Here is a 24,990-nt window from a genome sequence, read left to right as displayed (position 1 = left end):
TGAGGGGCTGTTGCGGCTGCAGGCATGGAGAAATCTTTGATGATTGTGAAGATTTCTTTGCTGCTGTTAGTGCTGACTTCGATGCCATCTGCAAGTACTGTGCACCTGATGTTCTGGATCTGTTGGTGGTAGCTTCTCAGGGCGGATTTGAAGATTTATTTGTACATGGTGTTTTGGCTCATTATCCACTTGAGCTCTAGTTGCTTGCAGTGACGTTTTGTCAGCCTGAGTTTCTTTGTGTACCAATTGGCTTGTGATCCGGCTCTATCCCTTGTGTTGTGCTTGAGGGTGTTGGCACATGTAGTGATCCATCTGATGAAATTTTTGAGGGCCTCCGGCAAGCTCTGGCGTGATTGGGCCAGACCTCAGAGAGAGGAAGTCCAGTCTTCCTCTGTGTTGATTTCCAGCTGCAATGGCCATTTTTTTTTAACTCTGATATGTTACTCATTCCTAAATGTGTACAGCACTAATTTCTGGTGTCATTATTTGTTTTAGCTATATTCTGTACATGTTTAGAAAATCTGACAAATGTAGCTGTTCTGTAATGATTGCAATTATCACATTAGCTTAGATCATATATGCTACTAGGTTAGTAAAATACTTAACCTTGTTTGCTGGCTTAATATATTGTGTGAATGACTCGGTACAGATCCTCAAACGAAGATGCTCCAAGGGGCAACCTTGGAACATATCCAACTTTATTATAGAGTCATAATCATTAAAGTGTTATGCTTTTATCACAGGCATTTTAATGTTCTAATGCTGATCTTCTACTATTGCAGCGCATCTTTAATCATTTTGCTTCATGTAATCTTTAAATTCTTTTGCTTTAACTGCAGGGTTGAAGCTGAACAGGAAAGAGAAAAGCATCATTCAGAATGAGAAGCACTAAAGAAAGTCAGCTATGGCCTCACGTTTATTCTCTTAGTCATCTCGACAATTCAAGATAACCTTTGGGATCCATATATGACTTACAACATTATCAGTGGGACTTTTTTTCATTTACCCACAAGGTAAACTTCGAAACAATGACGGTGCTTGAGGTCTTTACATTTTGGAGCCTGACTTTGCCACTAATCCAAGGACACAGCCTTTTTACATGTGAACCAGTATCCGTTCCCAGATGCACTGGGATGACCTACAACATGACTTTCTTCCCAAATATGATGGGACACTATGACCAAGCTATTGCTGCTTCAAGTATGGAGGTACGTTTCTTCACACTGCATAGCGTACAGTATGTCTTTTGCTATTCATGGGAGTGTATGATGAGAAAGTCTTAATACCTCTTGACTAGTTGAGTTGATTCTATGGCTATCTTACAATCGTGAACTAACGCAGGTTGGTGGGGCACCAGGTGTCATAGGGAAGTTTGATTTTCACAAATCTTTTGCATAAACTCTATGCATTCCTGCAAAAATAAGTGTACAAGGAGATGAGCAGATCACACTCACTCTAAGACAGGAATAGGAACGTGAGGCAAGAAGGATGGCCTCAGCAGACAGTGCTAGTAATGCTATTGATGGAAGAAGGCACATGCTACCTCAGTCTGGCTATATACACAGTTAAACAAAGCTTAGCAAGGGACCTTTGATAATCTTTGGCCAGCATATACATGAGAAATCCCGGCTGGTCCCAGTAATTGTCTAAATGTAAACCTTGTGATGTTCTTCTTTGCTTTAGAGTCGAGCAGGAAATGAAACTTGGCAAAGGGTTGAATATAGTTCCTTGTCCTGTACATGGCAATAAAGGGTGATATTTTGATTGAATGTATTTGCTTGTACTGTTGATATCTTCAAATGGCATTGGATATATTTTCTGCCGTTAAGATTGCAACCAAACGCTCTGAAAGAGAAAACTGATTTGCATGATGAGGATTGTTCTTTGTTTCCTCTTTTACAAATGTAACGTGTCCTTTGGGGATATTTGTTCAAGATTGGCAGTGGGGAACACCAATACCCATACATGCGAAGATTTACTGCACCGATGTGATTTGTATTTGACATGCGAAGATGACACTGTGTACATGGGTTTGCTGAACTATCACACATTATATACACATCATGGGCAGCATCGGTGCAAGCGTCCTTAATACATAACAGCTACAGCATGATGGACAAAAGCAGTGTAAGCTTCCGTCACACACATTCAGACCAGGTAGAGCTTGAGCTGCAGCAGTCCTAGCGTTTCTCCCACACACAGAGCAGGCAGTCGCAGTCTAGGCTTCCCTTACGCATGCATACCACTTACATTATGAGACCAGTTTCACTGGTCAGTGTTTCATCAGTAAGTACCACTGGTACAGACACTTCTGCTGTAGTATAGAAAGCTGTCTTTGTAACAGCGTAATACTGCTATGTGTCATTAGAAGACTGTACTTGCATTAGCCTCTGCTGTACATTTTTCCTCAGAAAGCCGGACTTGTTTAGCAGCTACATTTTTCCTAAAAAACACTGTTATATCAGCTACTTTAATGCAGCTTCTAAAGAGAACATCAGAACAGAAAGAATATTAATAGAAACAGGGTTAATTATAAGTGGCCAGTTTGATAGAACGCTTAATAATGAATGGGGTGATCCTATTTCTGGGCGGTTTCAGGACACAAGCAGATAAAACGAGTACCCCTAGAACTGGTCAAGTGGGGGAGCCATGAGTCGAAGCCCAGGGCTTCCAGTTCCACAGCCAAAAAAGTAACAGCTAGTTGCTCTTTTTTGTTGTCAATGAAGAGAGATGTAAGGAGCTCCAGCAGGTGGCCTCAGTCCCAATTTGCTGAGGATGGTGGAGGAGGCTGGGTCTTTGAGGAAGATCTCCAGGTTGCCAGATAGGATACACGTGGGGCTTAAGGGCGTATGCATGTAAGGAATTTGTGCCAAGAACCCACCACCTGCATCCTGAAGAGTGGTCCATTTCTTGGAAGAATGCACTCCTATAGTGTCCGCCTAGTGCGTGCAGCAGTGCCAAGAATGCAGGTAATGATTTTCGGTTAGAGCTGTAGGTACCTTCTAAAATGAAGCAGCAGAAATTGTAAGGATATAGGATAGCACGAGGACTGGAGGATGGAGAGTAAAGAGTAAAAGAGGGTTGCCGCTGTTGGCTCAAGCTGTCAAAATTGAAGCCGTACGTTTACAGCGACAGATGCTTCAGGCAGCTTAGTTAGCCATTTTTATATGAAATGATCTACTGGTATAAATGACAAATCATACTAGATCCTTAATGTCAATTAGAAAAAGCTCGAAAAGCTTTATTCCCCTCTAGAAAGTGTCATGTATTTGTGTGGGTCTGTGAGTTTTATGCTGTGTACAGAGTGAGTTGTTGCTCAATAGAAGTTTCCTGTTTAAGTTAAACAGAAAGTGTCTGAATAATTCTATGACTTACTGGAAATATAATTTGATCATGATTCTGTCTATCCCATTAATAAGAATGAAACGCCACTAAAGTACACCGGAAATGAGTTCACTCTAATCCTTCTCATGAAAGTGCAATGGAAAGTTGCCTTGTAACTGATTAACTAAATAGCAGTACAACCAAAAATATATAGTCGGGTTTGAATGCGACTCTAGAAAGGGAAAGACAGTAACATTATAGTAGGAATCCAATCTACAAATATAATTAGGTATATCTCGATTAAACCTATTAGCCCAATGAAAAGCACTACCAAAGGAGCAATATGGAATGGATGATATCTAAAATGATGATCGAAAGTAAAAGTGCTTAACTAACCGGTTTTAACTATGACCCAGTTTTTGAGACTCAGTTTTTACCAAGCTCAGATGGATGCAAAGATGACCATGTCATGAGTCGAGCTTGGGTCTTGTAGATCACTGCATTTTTTGGAAGCGTATTCATGACATGAAAAAACACTTTCTGGGCCATTATTACTGAGGCGTCAAATATAATGGATGTCTGGACATAAGTTAAAACTACAGACCAAAGCAAGTTTCAGAAATAATAATCAGTCTCTTGGACAATGTTCTTTCATGCTTTGGATAACTAGAAAGAATCTCGACCTAATTCTTGAGCCGGGGTAATTTCTAAAAAACAAATCCATGTGTATTATATTAGCTTCCAGCAATGGCCATAATGAGGGCTTTTCCTCTCTTAGGTTGTACATCTGTTTCAAATTTGGAGTCAAACCAACACAGAGCAAAAGTTAAGTAATCATGCATACCCTGCACTCCAGCTATTCTCTACCCCCATGTGACATTTGCACATCAATACATATGTAAAGAACCCTCTTTAGCACCCAGTTTGGTCTAAATGATCCTTCTAACAGAGGTGTGCTTTTAAGGGTCTACATTTTAAGTCTGGCTATTAACAGCTGCAGCTTTTTCCAAACCTCATATCAGCACATCACTCCCTTCAAGCACTGGCCTAATGTTCTGTTTTTCACGCTTTGGATCAGCCCACAACAATTTAATGGGTGTTTAGTAATTAAAAATGTTAACATCCTGCATTGGTAACAAGGACCGAGAGTAGTGTGCCTGCTGCTTTGCAACAAGTGCACCAATGGAAACCGACTATACGACTCAGAGGATCCCCCTTGCAGTGCAACGGATGCTGTCCTTCAGCCTCTGCGTGGTCTTACTAGGCTCTCTTAAGTGGGACGTGGCCTTCTGGCTCCATAGCTCTGTCTCTGACTCTCTGCAGTTACACACCGTGCAGCCCCACCGCTCCCTTGCACCTCTGAATTCCTTCTTCAGGCTCCAGCACAGCTCTCTGTGGCATCCATTGACGTGGGGGGGAGAGGGTCTAGAAAGTGTCTAGAAGAAGTGAAGAGCAGTGCTGGCCACCCCTTTGCTATCCATGCAGATGAGGCAGATTGAGCAGGACAAGACGACGCTCATGAGCAGCTGCTCTCCGCCCTACCTCCAGCATGGCTCACTGTGGCATAGTGGTGAGGAAGAGGGACAATGAGATGTCTGGTAGTGGTGCTTGGCCACATTGTACAGTTAAGCGAGGCACGTGTTGCCATGCAGCTTGAAAAGCTTCTCTGCAGTAGAAGGAGGTATGCTGATGCGTACGACTGGCAGTCTTGTGTGTGTGTTTGTAAATGTGCCTCACTCTTACCCAACCTAAGGTCACTACGGTGCAGCACAAGTGCTGTGCAACTGTGTTGTCGAATGTGACTGAGCTTGAGCCTCTGGATAGAGAGCTCCCATGAGACCCCTAGACCCTTTGTTTGGATCTTGTTCAAACAAGTAGACTACTGAATAGTAAAGGGCTTCAACCCCAACAAGGCATTGATGAGGCCTGGGATAGGGTTCCTAGGGTAAGGCACAGCATGTTGTAGCCACCACCGCTGTTTAGTCTGGGTTGTCCGAGGGGCGCGCACTGTCTTCTCCCATGCTCCCATACATGCCTGAGGTCTCTCTATCCTGGGATTAATTCTGGAGGCCACATGGCCACCGGGCTCTTCTGCTGCTATTGTGATTGTGCAGAGGTGTCCCTGGAATGGGTTATGTGGCATCCTGGGTGCCTTAGTGGATCCCAAGCCCGGTAGAGCGGCGCAGTGGGAGGAGGAGGAGGCCTTGGACTGCTCCCGATACCACGTGTACCCCAGGGACAGAGGCTCTTTACCTTCTCTGGGGCTTCATTGGGCTTTGCTTAACCATGCTGCAAGGCTTTCACTTCTGCCAAGTCGACGCGCGTCCTTGTGATGGCGCACTCCCGCTCTTCTCTCTTGCTACACTCTGTTTATGTGTGCTTCCTGGGATGACATTTGCTGTGCTCTATCAATCCACAGGTGGGTATTGGCTAATCCATGGCCTGATGCCACATCCCTAGTAGGTGGCACATGGTGCCTTCTTAAATGTGACTTCTCCTCACACCTGCTTTGGCAAGTCACTGGTCTTTGGATGATACTTGCTGCCTCAAGGTAGGACGCGTTACGCACCATTACCTGCGGGTCATCTGCTGCTACGTCATGGCATGATGACATTTTCGAGCATTCACGGACTCTTTGCTTGATCTCTCTCACCTGCTGAGCAAAGCCCTTGCTGTTCCAGAGGGCATCCTTGCCCTCTCTTTGACTTTTGCAGCTTTCTGCAGCATTGCCCGCTCTTTATATGGATTTGTTCCCAGTGGCGTGACATGCAGTGTAACCAGGACACCATGTAGTTGTTTGTATTTATCCACACCCAGCAGCTTTCATCCATTAACTCTCGCCCCCATGCCGCTGACTCATCACTTTCACCCACACAACCACAGACATGGAACTCACCGGTCAATGAAGAACCACTTTCACTTTTAGATTAGCCAGAGCTGATGGTTCCCTTTTCTCTGTCTCTTTCCTTTTGCAACTACAATCATAAAAGTTAGTCAATGCAAAATCCGTTTTTATCATGTCTAACAGAGGGGAGTTGTCACATTATGGTCGATCGGCGGCAGGACTTGTTTCCACGCATGTTCTCGCTGCGGGTGGGTGTCCTTCTCTGTGCAGTGCCGAGTGCAGCTGGAGCCGGATGGCTGTAAACAAGTCAGCGTTTGCTTTGGCCGATGTATGGATCGATTTGGCTTTTCATGCGAAATGACACGTTGCTTAATATCTTTTTACAAAGAAAGAATGAGATAATTGAATGAGGGAAGAAAATAATGAGAGCACGAAAGACAGAACTGTATTTTTAACACTGCTTTATAACCTTTCCCTACTTTCCTCATTGTTCGCAACCTCCGTGTCTTTTTAGTGTTTCTCTCCTTGCCGTATCTTTTATTGAACTGTTTTCTTAATCGAACTTCACAATTACCTTATGATGAGGTTACTTTGGTTTAGTAGAGAATAAGTAATCCTTTTGCGAATGTATTTCACTGGTACACAGCTTTTAGCAATACCCTTCACCTAGGAAGGGCTTTACAGTCGATCTCCGACCAGCTTCTTTTAACCAATTACCTCTAGGCACGGCCTGGTGGAGCATTTCTAACCCTAACTCATTGGACTGTTTGGAAGTATCATTCCACCTCTAATTAAGGGTTTGAGTTGCAGAGCATGAGGAACTATATTACTTTTCAAAAGCATACTCAATTAATCACACTATTTTCTGCATTTTATTCTTTATGGTACCTGCGTTCCGTAGCCAAATCCAACCATTTTGTTAGGGCAGTCGGCTTTTTATTGCCACTTTTGTCTGTGCTCAAGTTTAATTGGCTGATTTTTCATTCCTTTCCTCAATTTTCAAAAGAAAGAGATATTGGTATAGGCTTATTATTAAAGAGAACAGTTGACTCTGTGAGTCCAATTCACACAGACCTTTACTAGTGTGTGAAGTAGTACCGTAGCAGTACTACCTCATGTACTTCTAAATGCCTTTGGAATTGGGCCCTAAAAGTACCCACTACTCCCAGTTACTATAGTTGCAAATATGGCACGGTCTTTCTGTTTGTACTAATTATATTGAACTTTCCCTGACTATTCATATTTTAGATGTTTTGAGCCAATTCACAAGTTTATGCGTATGTGAAGTAATACTTCGATACTCCATTCACCAAAGGGCCAATGCTCTGTGATTTGTCCCTTAGGTATTTTTCAGGAGGGACATACAATAAATAAATAATTGTCTGTTGGTAGAACCAGCATATATCCAATGGTCAATGTGCCTTCCATCTAATTTTGTGTAAAGCACCCATTGGGTGAGTTCTTATGCTTTTAAAAGATGAGAAAAAGTAAACGTTTAGTAGATCAATAGAATAAGCCTGTTTCAAAATAAATCTGGTTTAATGTGTCTTATGCAAGATTGGCCTTGTATGTTCTTGCCTTGTGAATGTGGACATTCCTACTATCATGAGAATCGACATCCGGAAATGGAATAGACTGAAATAACACTGGAATACAGAAAAACAGAACAATCTAATAAAAAAAATAATAATAATCTGTGGAAGGTTAACTTCAGATACCTGGATGCCATGAATCTGGTAGGAACCTGCAAGAACTGAAAGGTTTGACAATTCTATAGAATGGCGGACAAGATCAATAGATTTCAAAATCACAAAGAGCGGCCCTTAGTGCAGCAATGCAAGCAGAGGCAAAGAACAAATGAAGAAGGCTTCCTTTTACAGTGTGCCTTTTTTCGTGACCAAGAAGTGGTTGCCTGCCAGTATTGTCTTGGAAAGCTTATTGCTATAAGAATACCGGGTTAATGAGTAGCTTGGAAAATGTGGTCTAGGGATGTTTCCTATGTACTTGAACATAGTTGAACAACCGGTTTGACCTGTTTAGGGTCTAAACCACCACGATTTAGAAAATAATATCCATCAATGATCCATTTGACTTAAGTCATGCATTGTAAGAATCTTGGAAACGGGAGTGGTATGCCAGGCGCTGATGTGCATATCTAGCATGACCCTAGCAAAAGGGGAGACTTTTTGCTGCACATCAGCTGGGGGACTACAAGTCCCAGCACACTATGGGACAAAGGAGGAGGCCCCCCACTGTTCTGCACCTGCAACTGATCCCATTGGCGCTATAAAGCGCATCTGGTTAACCCACGGCACAGGAGAATTTTTGTCAGACATTAAAAGCTGGGGGACTACGAGTCCCAGCACACTACAGTATAAATGAGAAGGTCCCATTTGTGGCAGTACCTGCAACTGATCTTGTCTGCGCAATAAAGCACTTCTAGTGAACCCGCGGCACTAGACGCATGCAGGCGAAGCCAGGGCCAAGGGCAGGTCTGACCTGCGCCCGTCATTTGCCAGAAGAGGCAGGGCCACCTCTCTTGGCCTTAGGAGTGATGAGTGGATCTCCCTTTGATTTTAATCTGAAAGACAGCGTCTCATGATTTTTACCAGACCTATATTTTGTACACTCTCTGACTTTCTCCTTTCCTTCCGTACTGCTGTGCTGCTTATTGATTCCACCATAAGGTCACCATACAGTGAATTTTGAGAAAGACAATTACTTGAGGCCAAGGATACTGAGAAAGCTGCTGATAAAACCATTACATCCCACTGTGCCACCTCAGATTCTCTCCGTGCCAGAGCAGTCAGGGTGATCTCTAAGGAGATTAACCTCACGGAGAGGCTTCTCTTTCTGGGTTTGGGGGATCGTGTTAATACCACACCCCCTCCTTTGGCGTGGCTAGACAACCAACTGGGCGGGGTCCAATAACACCAAGTTATCCATGGAACTTTATCAAAGGGCCCTAACTTTGAAGAGACCTTGGGCCTTTTAGCTCCTAGTGTATCGAGTGGTGGCTATAAGGCCTGGTAGCTATAAACCTCGTGGGAGGAGATGTGCAGCTACGAACCCTGAGGGTATTGTACATCAGTCTGGTCTTACTCTGCTCTTCACTGCTGGTGACCTAAATCCTACCTGGGACGAGATGTTAAATAAATTCAAAGCCATTATTGTTGCCTTTATAACCCCCTTGGAGGAGAGTATGAAGAGTTTGGAGGGTTGTGTTTCGGCTCTAACAAGGCAATCTGATGGGGCAAGGATCCCTCTAATTTCAGTTTCTGTTGGTCCCCTCTTCTCTGACGGTTCCACAGGGCCCAAAAGCTTTGGGGGCCAAGCAGATCACATGCGTGTAGTGGCCCGCGTGTCCAGTGCTGGAGCTCGCTCCCCCTGCAATGGTACTGTTGATATTAAGCTGCCAGCTAGCCCTGCTTGCACAGCTGTGTGAGCCCCAAGATCTCCGTCTGTGTCAATTGGAACGTTGCGTCTGCCAAAGGTCAAGGCTCTCTCACCACTCAAGATGATGAAGGTGCTGTTTAGCTGCATAAGATCCATTTACCACACCTAATCTCCCATGGGACTGCTGTCCATATTTTTAGTAATGACAGGGGGGCCCTCCCCTGCCGCCAGACACAGATGAATCCTTTACGCAACTTAACAGCAAGGTTTGCCATTGGTTAAGTACACATTCGAACTTTAACATCAAAGAGTACAATGACATTATCCTTGTAAGGTGGGTAGATTGGTTTGGTCCCACACATAAGAACCTGGAAGATGACTGCATAAGTATTAACTGCAAACACCTGTATTTAGCCCACCGGCAAATTTTTGCAATAGGAGCAATAACCTGCAGACTGGCTGTATCAACATTCTTCACCTAGCGTATTTTAACAGTTTTTTGCAGCCCAGGTCACACACTGGTCCTCTCCGCCCCCTTCACATGACCGGCAGGCATGGTAGTCTTTTAATTCCAACCTCCAATCGCTTTCTGCCTTTGTTGGATTTGGATGCTAATGACTGACTTGATCAAGCCCCCTCCACACATAAGATACTAACTTCATTGGTCGGCCCTGCTCTGGTTGGGCTGTGGCACTAAATTTGATATCATTATGCTACAAGAGACATGGGCCATTGAGGAAATTATGTGGGAAGGTTTTGAGAGTTTTTCAGTCAAGGCTGTTATCTCTTTAGGGCGGCAAACAGAATTTCTTTGCTCTACACAGGATCGTCCTGATTGTATGCAATCATGTGGTGATACACCAGGCTTGTCTTAACTAATATGTTTAATTTCTTTCTTGTTCATTTTTATAATGCAGTTTTTTTTTAAAAATATATTTTTATTGTTGCATCACATATCGAAAAGCACGGTTATATAATTTTCGTTGGATGCAGCGTCAACATTCCGCTGCAATCAACCATTAGTGCAACTTTTCCATTTTTTTAAACAACTCTCTTAAGTTAAAAGGTCATCGATTGGATAATTGGTACATTGTAGATAGATCATTGGAGCGTACACATGAACTAATACAACGGGTAGAGCCTTTAATACTACAATTTGCAGGTCTATTATGCCAGTCAAGAGAGACCGGAAAACCCTGGGGCTAACCTGTCGTGCCCAAACTCCACCCTCCCTCTCCTCCTATTCAGTATCCTCCTCATCCCCTGAGCTATCTATGTCTTCCTCTTCTGGCAGTGGCTCACACAGATCCCCCCTATAAGTGTTCCATGGTGTCCATATTTTGTTCCATTTACGTGGGTTGGCTCTTTGTTGGTACACTGCCCTTTCCACCACCATAAGCATGTCCATATTCCGGCACCACTGTGCCAGGGTCGGCGTCTCGGATGATCCCCACTTTTGCGCTATATCTCGCTTTGCCAACATCATTCCAATGACCATCCACTGCCTTCCCTGTGGTGTTAGGTCGTTTGGGCCCCATACATGCAGCAAACAAACTCGGGGGTCAGGTGTGATTGGGATTTGTAAAGTCTGGGCCATCGTGCGTGTTACAGCCGCCAGTAGTCCACCATTCTGGGGCAGGACCAAAGGGTGTGGTACAATGTGCCCTCCTCTCCACAGTGCCTCTGGCAGAAGGGGTGATCTGCTTTGTGGATTTTGTGTAGAGTGGTGCGTGTATAGTATACTCGGTGCAAAATTTTAAATTGCACCAATCTAAATCTCGCCGAGATGCCAGCTTCTTTAGGTGACGCCAGCGCCGCATTCCTGTCCGTTTCAACCAGTTCCCCTATTTCCCCCTCCCACTTCCCCTTGAGTTTCTGCAACGGGTCGGGTAGGTTGTTTATTAGTTTACGGTAAGTGAGGGAAGTAGCACTAGCTTCCATGTAGTCTGTAAGCAGCCGGTCCTCCAACGGGGCCGATTCTGGGACATTAGTGCCTGGTTCTATTGCTGACATTAACGCGTGCCGAATCTGTATGTAACGGTATGTTTCAGTAATGCCCAATTCGTACTGTTCCCTCAGGGTCTCAAACGAGACCACCCCATCCTTCGTCCACATATCACCCACCATGGAGATCCCGATGTTGTCCCACTGTTCGAAGCCTTTACTGTGTCTCAGGTTTCCCAGAATTTTGGAGTCCCACAGGGGTGTGAGTCGTGTAACCACCCCCTCCCATTTCAGTCGTGTTTGGGCTTTATGCCATAGCGTCACAGTGTGTTTAGTCGGGCCGCTGAGTTTTGCTGTCAACCCTTTATTGTAGAGTGGGGCCAGAAGCGTGTTCGTCCCTAGCTGCCGTCTGTCCGCCATATACGCCGGGTCGTCCTGTGGCCTGTGCATCCACTGGTTAACCACTTTGAGGTGGGCTGCCCAGTAGTACAGTTCCAAATTTGGGAGCGCTATCCCCCCACTATATCAGTCTCGAATCAATTTCACATGTGCCACCCTGGCTGGTCTGTTTCCCCACAGTAAGCTAGACAGTAGAGTCGAAATTTGTCGAAAGAACGACGATGGGACCATTGCTGGCGTATTTTCCAAGACATATAGGAAACGGGGTAACACCATCATCTTGAAAAGTGCGGCTCTGTTCAACAGTGTCAACGGGAGGGTTTTCCAGTAGCGCACATCTGATTTCAGCCTGTCGAGCAGCGGCCTGAGATTTAGGTCCCGAAAAGTCGCATGCTCTTGTGTGATGTGGATCCCCAGATACCTAAAGGAGGTGGTCTCCAACAATAATGGGCAGTCTGCACTTAGGTTCGGCGGCGTGCCGTGTAGCATATAGAGCACAGATTTCGTCCAATTTATTTTGTATCCCGAGGCTGCGCCATGCCTCTCACACAAGGCCAGCAGTACCAGAACACCTGATGCTAAGTCTGTTAGGTAGATCAACATGTCATCGGCATATAATGATACCCTGTCTTCCCAGTCGCCTCCCGACCGTATGCCCTTCAGTAACTGGGTGGTCCTGATGATGGTGGCCAATGGCTCCAGCACCGGAGCGAACAGGAGCGGCGAGAGTGGGCATCCTTGTCTCGTGCCCCTCGCTAGTGGTAGTTCTCTCGAGATGTGGCCATTTGCCGTCACTCGGGCTACTGGGTTTTTGTATAAAAGTCTAATCCACGCTATGAATTTCGGGCCGAAACCCATATGCTCCAGAGCCGCGAAGAGGTAGTTCCATTCCACTAGGTCAAACGCCATTTTGGCGTCAAGCGACAGAACGGCTGCTGGTTCTGACAGTAATGGCGCCCGCGCCATCACGCCGTGTAGTCTCCTGAGATTCATCGCCGTGCTCCTGTGCGGCATGAATCCGGATTGATCAGGATGTATTAGGTGCACCAGATGAGGTAACAGTCTGTTGGCTAGTAGTTTCGCCAAGATTTTACTCTCGGCATTAAGTAGGGATATTGGGCGGTATGACCCGCAGTCCTCAGGTGGCTTGCCGGGCTTTGGTATTGCTAATATAGTCGCTGCGCGTTGATCGGGTGGTAGTTGACCCAGTTCCAGACTGGCCTTAAACATATTTAGTAGGGGGGTCGCAAGCGTTTCCGACATGGTTTTGTACCATTCAATCGGTATCCCATTGGGACCTAACGCTTTTCCTGAGTGAAGCGCGGCGATGGCTATCTGTAATTCTTCAGCAGTCGGGTCTGATTCCAACTCTTCTCTATTGTCCTGTGGCAGGGTGCGAGTGGGTACTCCTACGAGAGACGCCTCCGCCACCTCCCGAGTAACCTCGAATTCAGGGGAGTATACTGTTTGAAAGTGGTCAGCCAGGAGTTCAACTATCAATGAGGGACTGGTTTGTAGTACCCCTGCGGGATCTTTTAAGTGTAGGATGGCCCTCTGTCCTTCACGTTTTTTCTCTAACCAGGCAATAAGCCTACCAGCTTTGTCCCCCACGTCGTCAATTCTGTGAGCTGTCGCCGCTATATTGTCCACTACCCTGCGGCGTATGTGGTCGGCATGACGCCGCTGACACAGTTGGAGACTGTGTAGCGTGTCCCTCGTTGGGGCTGTCTCATGTTCTCTGTTGGCCTTGGCGAGTCTGTCTTCTAGGTCTAGGAGCTCTTGTTTTTGTGTGCGTTTGTACCTCGTGATAGTGGAGAAATAGCCTGCCCCCGGAGAACCGTTTTGTACGCCTCCCATAGGATAATGGGGGACTTAACGGACCCTATGTTTTCAGCGAGGTACGTCTTCGTCCCTCTCTTAAGCGCTTTTGCCACTATCGGTACTTTAAGGTACCCCGGGTAGATCGGGTAGATGCGTGTTCGGGTCCGCCCAGGGCTTGAGAGACTCAGTGTCAGGGGAGAGTGATCTGAAACACCCCTTGGTTTGATTTGTACGTCTTCTATAGTGAGGGTGCCTTGCCCCAGTGTTAGGAAATAATCGATCCGTGATAAACTATCGTGGACCGCTGAGTGATACGTGTATTGCTGATCGTCTGGGTGGAATCGCCGCCAAAGGTCCACCAAGCCTTGCGCTTCCAGAAAATCACATAGCTGGGAGTGCCCGGGAGATTGAGTTCTGACCGGGAATCTGTCTAGTGTGTTCTGTGCCACTGCGTTGAAGTCCCCACCCAAGATGAGGTCCCCCTCTGGAAGGTCTAGCAGGAATTTCCCCAACTCTGGTAGGGCTACTGCGTGTAGTGCCGGTGGGATATATACCGAGACCACATTGAGCGGCCTTCCATCCCACTGCCCATGCGCCGCCGCAAAGCGTCCCTGTGTGTCTAGTTTCGTAGATTGGATTATGAATCTCGAAGACCGGTGCATCAGAATCCCTACACCACGGGACCCCCGAGTGAACTCTGAATGTACGGCCATATTGTAGCCCTTCCTATCTAGCGCTTTGGTTGCAGTGTCTGTTAAGTGTGTTTCTTGTAGTAGGACCAGGGCTGGGTTCAGTCTTTTTATACTCTGTAACACCAAGCCTCTTTTAACTTTATCTCCTAGGCCCCTCACATTCCAGGTCATGAAGCACAATGGTGTCCCCCGCCCCGTCCTGGCTACCTCCCCTCCTGCGTCAACCCGTGTGGTGTGTGCCATAACCTCTGTAGTTGTTGACATGAGTAAGCCTTGGAGATCTTGTGCGAGCGCATTTCCAATGGTTCCCCTTACGGTTAGCGTGTGTCCTATAGTTCCAATCTTGACCAGAAAAACAGTGTGAAAATACAAAACCTCCCGCCCCCCAACACCCTCCTCCCTGCCCCCCTGATACACGGACCTAAAACTGCCCGCCCCCCCAACTCAGCAGAGTGCCTGATCCCAACCCAAAACACAGTACTTGCTCGCTGGGGTGAAGGACTCTCCGGAGTCGGCGGCCCCCTCCTTGACCACGGAGTACCTCTGCCAGTGTCCATGGCAGCACTCCCGGTCAGCGTTACAGTTGGCCTAAATAGGCAGCATCGGGAAGTCATTGATCTTCATTGTCTTCTGTTCCTGGTATGTCGTTCAGAGGCGAGCGTGAGTCCGCGTCTCCCCCAGATGACTGGGAACCCGTTCGGGGTCCGCCGGTACGATGTTTGTTCGGTCTGTTGGAACAGCGAGGTAGGCCCGCTGGTCTCCATCCCTCCAGCCAATCCTGAGCTGCCTCCGTAGTGTCGAAAAACCATGTTTTGTTGTCCGCCACTATCCTCAGTCTGGCTGGAAAAAGCATTGAGTAGGGAATCTCCCTCGCCCTAAGTTCTTTTTTAACTTCAAAAAAGGTTCTTCTTCTACGTGCGACTTCCGCCGTGTAGTCAGGGAAGAATGCCAGTGTGGAGTTCTGTATCCTAATTGAGGGAGAAGTTCTTGCTGCCTGCAGGATCGCATCCCTATCTCGGAAATTGAAGAGCCGTGCAATGATCGGTCTTGGGTTAGCGCCGGTTTTCGGGCGGCCCCCGGGAACTCGGTGTGCCCTTTCCACTGTGAAGAAAGCGGAGAGACCCTTGGGATGAAGGCTTTGTTTGATTAGGTCCTCAACATACAGGTCCATCGCTCTTGTGTCTTCCGATTCCGGAACCCCTATGATACGGATGTTGTTCCGTCTCGAGCGCCCTTCCTGGTCATCCAGCTTGTCCCGCAGCTCCTTATTTTCTTTGGTGATACGCTCCATACTGATCTGCAGTTCTGAAACATCTTCCACCAACGATTTGGTCACTACCTCCACGGCACTCACTTTTTCTGACATTTTATGGAAGTCTGCACGTATGAGTGTTATTTCAGCTGAGATCGAACCCACTGTTGCTTGTACCTGAGTGAGGGCCCGCATCACATCGTCCAAGGTCGCTTTCTTGCCCCCCGCCGTGTCCTCGGTTTTCCCGGCCTGCTGTTTCGCATCTGGTGGGGAGGAAGTAGACTTATCATAAGCATATCTTTCAAGACGGGCCTGTGCCGCTCCGCTTTTCGGCCCTTTACCGGCCATCCTGACAGTTCCCTCCGCCGCTTTCCGCGGAAGCTGCTCGTTATGAACCAGTTCCCAAAAGCTGTTTTGGCTGTTAAGAAGAAGCCCCTTGTGGCGGCCTTCTGCGCCCTTTACGTCCCTCTGATTGGGCCGATCGGTCTCAAGGGCCACCGATCGATGGGGTTGGTTCCCTTCCCTGCCGCCAAGTCAGCCGCGGACACAGCCCTCGCCTCCTGCCAAGCTTAGTGTGCCGCCCAATCACGTCTGTAGATCCTATTTGTTGCGCCCGATGTTCCGCCGTGTCCCTGCAGCCCCGTTATCCCGGTGCGTGTCGTTGCACGGGGGGGGTATGGGGCCCCGGAAGGATGCAATCGTGCCCTGGAACCAGCACCTACTTCGTAGTGGTTAAGTCCGGATAGGCGCCTACGTGCCGCCGCTTCCAGTTGCGCCACCGTATGATGGGTTTTGCACTGTTTCTCACCGGTCAGCCAGTGGTCTGCAGGAAGACTTCTGGCGTCCTCCACCGGGGAGGCCAGCGCGATCCTTTCGCCGTTTCGCACCCCGGGCTCACCCGTGCACCGCGTCCAAGATGGCGGCCTCGGCCCGAAGTACGCAGGGATTATTGCTTCCGTATGTTCGCTGGGGGCTTCCTGGACCACAACGGAATTACCTACGAGGATGTCTGGTCATCCGGACCCCAGCCCCTCAGGTTCAACGACGGCGCTGTACCACTGTCCCTTCCTGCGTTACGAGCTCGTCCGTGAGCGGGCGCTTCCGGCGGTACCTCGCCCTGACTGGAGCACTTCCTGTCGGCTCGCTGCTTCAGTCTGCGGCCCGGCTGCAGGCCTCCTCAGCCGCCCGCACAGGCTTCACTCGGAACTGTACTTCCCGATGTCGGATTTTCGTTTCGCTCGTCTCCGTTTGTGCCGCCCGGTCCTGGGCGTCGGCCCCTTCCCGTAGGAGATTCTTGTGTGACGGATCAGTGATCTGATCGACGAGGAGGCCGCTTCAACCGCGGAGCTTGCCCTCTACGCTGCCGCCATCCTCGGCTGCTAGCCACGCCCTATAATGCAGTTTTTGATGTGGGTTACCAGATTGATTGTTTGTTCAAAGTACTCTCTGTTTTGAAAGCAAGATCCCTACGTTTTTTATTTTATTTTATGAGGTTATAGGGGGCGATTTTAATGCTAAGTTGGGCCAGAATTCCCCACTTTATGATCCTTTTGTGATAGCTGATAACATACTATGTGCTCAGGCCTACTGCGGGGTCTGAAATTATTTAATAGTTTACATAACTTTGAGCTTTTTAATATAGTGAAAATTCAGGTAGGCCTTTTTAAGCAGCCCCGACGTTTGTTGAATGGAGCAAAGGCTCAGTTAAAGATTACATTTTTATCTCTCAGAACATGGAACCTTTAGTTACTTCAGGAAGGGTGACTGAAAATATTTTTGGTGATCCTAACCTGCTTGAGATTATTTTTAACTTACCCTACTGCACTCAACCGCTAGCCTCCTCCGGTATAATTGGTTTGTCGCAGAAGAACAGTGGTCGTAGACTGAGCTGGAGAGCTGTTAACATTCCTTCTCTGCAGAGTTCTCTAGTTAGGACTGATCTTGATTTATTCACCAACTGTTTGTTAATGTGTAGTCCAGATCTCTTAGACTCTTTTGGGCTTTAAATTAGGTTAAATAAATATCCTTCAGGACGATTCAAAGGGTAACGGGGCCTCAAACAAGGGTGGTTTGATAGGGACCGTAAGTATGCAAATTGTTGCCTGAATGAAGCCCCAACAGCTAAGCCCAAGAACCAACTGCAAATTAAAGAGGCTAGGGCATTTTATAAACTATCAACATCTAAAAGGAAACTAGCGCTCAAACAGGCCTCCTAGGAACGTCTGGTGTATACATGCAAGGCCACCGTTTCCAAGGCTTTCAGCGCAATTCTTATTGGTTGGGTTTCGTGTCCTTCAACTATGGAAGGTTTGGTTTCTAACATTAGTCCTGCTGATAGGTCAAAGCATTTTAAACAGATTTACTGTTATGGAGGGAGTTCCATGGCAGTAGACCTGGATAGTGCACTACAGTTCCCATTGGAGATATGGTTTCGGATTGGAAAAAGTCTCTGCTACCGCTATGGCCATTTCATAGAAAAAGGCCCGGGTCCAGACAGGGTGCCTATGGATCTGTATAAGGAACATATCTCTCTGTGGGCCTCGCAATTACAAATGTTTTAAATGCTGCCGCCTCCACTAGTATTCCCTCCTCTTGGCAGACTGCTACTATCACACCCGTTTTTAAGAAGCGCAGCTGACAGGACTCTCAATGCTACAGGCCTATCTCGCTCATGGATTCTGTGGTGAAGATTTTGGGGTGCATTATTTTGCTCACTCAAGGATTGGGTGGAGCAAAATGGCTCTCTCTCTGCTGTTCGGTGTGCCTTCAGGTAAGACCTGGGGGCTGTTGAACAGTATTTAAACTTGCATTGTGTTCTCGAAATAAAAGAAAAGAAAACACAACTTTAATTGGCAGCAAAGCACAGAATGTATTCACTCTATAGAGGGGAAGTGCAGACAGCTCCGCAGAACTGAAAACGGAACTTCCAATTGTACATAAACGAACAGCAAAACATATACCTTTTAAAAAGTGAATACGTCAGATGCATAATTATTGGTAGAAACTTCTAGCAAGCATCATTGTCAACAAAAGACAATACTATACCACAAAAACAACTAATAATATGACTATGGAATTCTGCACCTGTGGTTCGATACACTTCTACACTAGCTTGTTGTCCTTGGCGTGTTTGGTTCTGAAGCGTAAAGCACTACAGTGACTACACCTACAAGTCTGCTGTTCTGTGAAGCCTAACATCCTATCTGCCCTGCACCTCTATTCTACTTTCATCAACATCTTTTATTAAACACATGTCTCCCTCAAAGTGGGCCTGTGGCCTTCACTTCTATGGTGGTTGCCTAAATATATTTCTTTACTCTACGAAAACATGCATCTGCTTTCTTACCTCCAAATCTGAACCCTATTTGTGCTGCTTTTCATTCTGCTATTGTAGCAAGCCTGGGCATGTATTGGCCCTTCACTACATACATTTGTACACGTTTTCCTGCTGATGTCTGCATTGATACATATACACTTTCTCCATTGTCTACAATCTTATTATCGGGAAATATGTGAAGAATGGCCTGTTGTACTTGCCTTTTATGGACCTTAGTAGCGCTTTTGACCATGTCAATCGGTCTAAGCTATTGAATATTCTTGATAAATCCTCAGACACGTGGTATTTAGTGTAGGATTATGGCGCCTCTTGGTAGAATCACACAATTTGTATAGGGTTTGAAATAAGTATAAAGACGGTGCTGTAAGGTGTGGAGAACCACTAAACTCCACAAATCAAAGCCTAAACTCTATAAACAAACTACTTCACTCCCCAGCACACGTCAAGTGGTAAACAGGTTTCCCTATTGTAGTTGAGAACACATTAATATTTTGTCATCATACAACATAAATTATGAACAATTCCGTCTGGTTCTTATTTTTGGGCTTTTATTTTCGTTGTCTTGTATCTCAGTTGTCAACAGCCACAGCCAACACGTGTCTCGTCGCTAATGAGGCGTGATCCTGCGACTTCCTCAAGGCTGTATAGACATAAACATACAGAATGCCTCTCTACTTAATGTATCAAGACCACTAACAGGCAATATACAGAGTGCATGTGTAATGTCATAAAATACAAGGAATCAACACAAGGTTAGGCCAACCCGATTGGAGTTTCAGTGCATAGTAAAAAGGGATTGATTCATATAATTGTGTACAGAAAATTACCTCTTAATAAGAGGCGAACTATAACCCGAATGTGATGGAGAGAGACTATTAAATGTTCAAACGGCTCCAAAATTGTCTAATAAAAGCCAAGTGCAACTTTAATACCAGGGAGTGTATTGCAATGTGTGGTAATGCTATCATAAATTGGGTATTTGGCCTCAACTGTGAGTAGTGCTCAGTGGAAAACAAATGCATTAAATTCACAGACAAATCCCTGTTGCCAATTCTAAGTGAAGAAGTGATTGTAATGAGAAAACAGTTAAGCGTATTGTCCGTAACAAGTACAATCAAACAATACCTATATCTTTCAAATCGCTGAGTTCTGTAACGTAAAAAAAAGACAATACAAGTGTACAGTTAACTTTAAATCAACCTGCTTCTGAGTGCTGTCTCTAAACCAATTCAATATGTCCACCCTGTACTTGAAATTTCAACACTTACTTGAAATGTGGTGATACTCCCGACCCACATTGGGGTTCCGATCTACCCGGTGTGTCCACAATTGTCAGTCAAATGTGAAAATCTCCTTGTCAATTCAAATTCTGGTTTCTGCGAAATCCATATGTAATATATTAGCCCATAGTTTAATAAAAACAAAGACCAATTAATCTGCACAATTCAGACTATGAAAATGTGTCTAATATCAGAATGCCGCATTTATATTCTCGGGTTATCCGTGTATACAATATGTAGGCAACCCCTTATTGTAATCCAGTCATGCCTCCACATTAAATAAATATCACGTTCATTAAGCATATGCCCATATCAGAACTATATGGGTGCTAACATTTCGCTTATGGCCAACTACACACTGCCTGTTTGTGTGGACATCATCAAACTCAGTCATTGCTCATACCGATGTGTTGGTGACAAACCCAGTTATTACTGCCTAGCTGTGCTCGAACCATGTTAAAAACCCCGGTTCTTTGCAGCCGCAATTGCAATTAAGTTAAACCACTTTTATCGTAAATATATAATTAGACCCCAATTCAAGCTCGCTGCCCTGCTAAAAGGCCTTTAACAAAATCAAACCTAGATCATCCCGTATGCCTGTACGTAGTCTTACCTCCGTGTGTACTTTAACTGGACTTCACGCCGCACCCGTCTTTCACCGTGTTCGGTGGCAAGCTCCCGAGTACCGATGCCGTCAGCCATTATAAAGAGCCACCATCTCCTTAATTCAAACGTGCGCACGTAAGCACGTCCTCTCCCCGTGTTGTGAAAACTAACAATGAACTATCAAATTAACCTTGAACGGCCGCCATCTTATAGTGTGCATAGTAAACGTGGGTGACTATTACATATTTTCTTGCTAACGTCACATGCATAATATCTGGATTGGAACCCATAAAGTCCAAATCGGTAGTGAACTCCACTTTCTTGAATTTGCGTCTTATATAGCCAAGAGTAAACTTGCACCACAAAAACGACATGCAGTGTTTAGAATTGAAACAGGATCTGTCTATGAGAACAAAATTTAAAGTCTTCATTCTCTCCATCTTTTAAGGTTAGAACAAAAAACGTCTGAAACAAAATCACCATCATACATAACAATTGACAATGTAGCCCTTCCAAAGTAAACAACAAATTAAGGAAGAAAAAAGGGAAAAAGAAATCGCTTTGTTGCAAACAGTCACATATTGCTTATATATACTTTCACAAGCTGTACATCCTTGTAGCAAACTCTTTTACTGTTTCCTGACATTATGCCATGAGTCTTTTGAAATAAGGTATCCTCAGACACACTGGACCCTCATGCAATCTTAAACATTCCTCATCTACCCAAGAGATAATGCAACTCCTGGTCGATATTAAGACCGCATTCTGTACTTATTAGCTTCAGTTTCCAAAATGCTTCTCTCCTGCGTAGCGCTAATTCCCTATTACCCCCTCTGGGGTGTCTAGGTGTATGATCAATTCCATAAAGCTCGAAACGTTTGTTAGTTGTTTGTAAAGGGCAGATAGACATATGTGCAGCCAAAGGGTACCTCATGTCACCCTGTTTGAGTGCCCGTATGTGTTCCCCAATCCTTTCTCTTAGTGTTCTAATAGTGCTGCCAATGTATTCCTTCTTGCATTTACATTCAATAGCATAGACAACAAACTTTGTCAAGCAATTAATATTCGTCCTGATCTCATACATTTTACCACTGGGACCATGAAACTGTGTTTTCTTTGAAGCAGCCCATTTGCAAGCTACGCAATGGCCACAGCCATAAAAACCTTTAGTGTGTTGGGTCAACCAGGTATCATTATCTGGTGGTGTGGGGTAGCTTGGGCTTAAGATGGTCCTCAGTGTCAATTCCCTCCTATATGTAATATTTGGTATCTCCATGATTTGATCTCTAAGGGATTTTTCAGCCCGTAATAGGTGCCAATGCTTGTCCAAACTCCGCCTAAGTACCCCCGACCAATTGTCATATCCGGTAATCAATCTTATTGTCTCTGCCTTAGTCGATGTCTGTTTCTTATCTTTCAGTGTAACTTCTCTCTTCAGTCGATCTACCCTTGATTCGGCTTTCTTAAGAGTAATCCCATCGTAACCTCTCTTTCTGAATCTTGTTATAGTCCCCTTCTTGTGTTCCTCAAAGTCAGTGTCTATGCTAGACGCATGTTTTGTGCGCATCCACCGCACCAGATGCGCGCAATCCCATATGGGGAACTGGTCAGACGTAATTGCAGCATAGACACTGACTTTGAGGAACACAAGAAGGGGACTATAACAAGATTCAGAAAGAGAGGTTACGATGGGATTACTCTTAAGAAAGCCGAATCAAGGGTAGATCGACTGAAGAGAGAAGCTACATTGAAAGCCAGTAGGTCTGGATTTAATGTGTTAGCATGCTGTGTAAGCGCATTAAAGTCAGTCAAGCAACAAAATATTAGCCTTGAATGAAGTCTCCCCACTGGCTGTTCAATGCAATCGGTGATGAGGAGACTGATGGATACATCGACACTGCCAGGGGTTTGATCCTTTTCCACTGGTCTGAGGCAAGAGGTGACTAAGTCTCAAGCCAGTGTCTGAGAGGCTGGTCCAAGAAATCAATGGTAGAAAGCGGTGCACCTGAAGCTATATCTTTATTGTAAGCAGTAAGTCTGCTTGACAGATGCGCTGTCAAACCCCAGACCTAGAAAGTATCGCCAGAGCAAGAGGAAAATCCTCCAAGGAAAGGTGCCCTGGACGACCTCCCAATTCTTTGTTTTACTGTTGAGTCAAGCCAATCCCAGGGCTGTGTGAGAGTAAGGGGTGGGTGCCTTTACCACATTCACCACTTGTACTTCTCAGCTAATTTCACGATCTGAGGGTAGGGATGCCACCTGTCCGGTACTTTACTGGCCTAGTCAGTAAGCTCATGTAAAGCTAATCAAAATACTAAAGATAGCAGCAAAAGCTGCCATTTTGCTATTTTTGAAACCGTAACTTAAAATAGCAAATTTAGAGAAGAAAGTCGCTTCAAAGATATTTTCAAGCTATCTTGAGATTCCTTAACGATTATGAAAGCAAAGAGATGTAGAATTACCATGTAAAAGGCGATTCAGAGAGAATTGTATTGAAGTACCAAATCCAAGCATTTTCGGAAACTCAAAACATAACCAAATGGCGGGTATTTTTAGCAGAGACAGGTGGAAACCATTTAAGACAGGGCTCCGGAGGCTGGGTTTCTACTGCCACGGGCACATCCTTGCAGGCCCCGGGCCCAACAACTGGTGGCGTAGGTAGGTTTTCTCCCAGACACCCTAGTGCTTGCCGCCCATAATGCAGTGGCAGTGACTGCTCTCTGGCTTAGATTTCACCCGGAAAGTTACGTCAGCTTTTGGAAGATACTAAAAGAAAGGAAGTGTCTGGCGTCTGGCCCTGTGAAAAATATACCATCCCCTCTCTTTGTGTGCGTGCGCTCTTTCACTAGAAAAAGAATCCTACAGTACCAGCATTGTTCATCTGTAACGTCTGCGGAAAGGAGCGACCTTTTAGAGGAAGAAAGTGTGGGTCAAAAATCAACTGTAACAAGAGCTGCTTTCGGAACCTGTTGGACTAGACTTGCAGTCAGTGCCCTGACTACCACATAACTTTCGGGCAGTAAATGAAGCCGGCCTCGGTGGCTCCGGCTGTGATTGAGTAAACAAGGGCACATTCCTGGGCAGTCGCTGTGCCACTGTGTACACTCGTGCTCCAGCCCTCGCCCGGCCGCGGGCGCCGCAGCTGTGCCTTTTGTCATTTGAGACTCTCGGCCAGGTTGAATTTTAACAAGGTGGCTTTGTCAGGGATTCGTAGAAATGAGAATATTGCTTAACTGCAGTAGCCATTTTCTCTCTATGTTCTGTGACTAAGCAATGGACAAAAGCATTAAAAAATATGCTTTGAAAGACTTATGGATGAATTACCCCAAAAATATTTGATAAGATATGGCTTAAGCGTTGATTATTTATTTTATTTATTTATTTTTATTTAAGAGTTTTATATAGCGCTGACCAGACCCGAAGGTATCGGAGCGCTTTACAACATTTTACAGTTTACAGAAATCATGACAATAGTATACACATTGACTCGTGTCAAATCTAGTTCAGGGAGAGGGGGACACAGGATGTAGTCGTGAGTAGGGTGACGTAGCAACCTTTTTGTCACAGTGGCTGTGTTGGGCAGGATTCTGCTTTTGGCGGCAGGAACCCCTTTGAAAGAGATCGGTTGAGAAAGATTTCTTTGAGCTGGCTTTTGAATTATGAAAAGGAGGGGTAGTCCTGATATGGACTGGGATGGAGTTCCAGATTTTGGGCTCATTTCCTGAGAATGATCGAGATAAGGTTTTGGGTTTGCGAGTTGGTACTTCTGAGGTTCCTTGTCTGACCAGCCTTCTTGAGTTTAGAGGCTAGGTAGGCAGGTTTCTCCGTGTGCAGAGCTTTGTTCGTGAGACAGGCAGTTATGAAGTTGGAACTCATTTCTATTGGGAGCTAATTTAGCTCTCTGAGAGCGGGCGAGATGTGTTTGTATTTCTTTATTCCGGTGACCATTCTGGCTACTGCATTAAGAGTTGATCTGAGGGGAGCTAGGTGGGATTTTGCTGTTCCTGTGAGAGTTATGTTCCAGTTAAAATGGCTTCATCAGCAAGTCACTCTGGAATTCTTGTATTTTACATGATTTTAGTATGACTCTGAAT

General features: G+C 45.6%; 1 protein-coding gene across 1 annotated transcript in view; it reads left to right on the top strand.

Annotated features, from left to right (window-relative positions):
* FZD6 (frizzled class receptor 6) overlaps nt 1-24,990 on the top strand; it is a 243,356-nt gene that overhangs the window by 50,929 nt on the left and 167,437 nt on the right. Inside the window, exon 2 of the mRNA XM_078686904.1 lies at nt 840-1,208. Coding sequence (XP_078543030.1) covers nt 1,029-1,208 — 180 coding nt within the window. The 5' untranslated portion in view covers nt 840-1,028. The remainder of the gene's footprint in view (nt 1-839; nt 1,209-24,990) is intronic.

The sequence above is a fragment of the Lissotriton helveticus genome, chromosome 4_1 (assembly GCF_964261635.1).
Source record: "Lissotriton helveticus chromosome 4_1, aLisHel1.1, whole genome shotgun sequence".
NCBI classification, from domain to species: Eukaryota; Metazoa; Chordata; class Amphibia; order Caudata; family Salamandridae; genus Lissotriton; species Lissotriton helveticus.
Note: the sequence above shows the minus strand (reverse complement) of the source record. Positions and strands in the feature narration are given on the sequence as shown.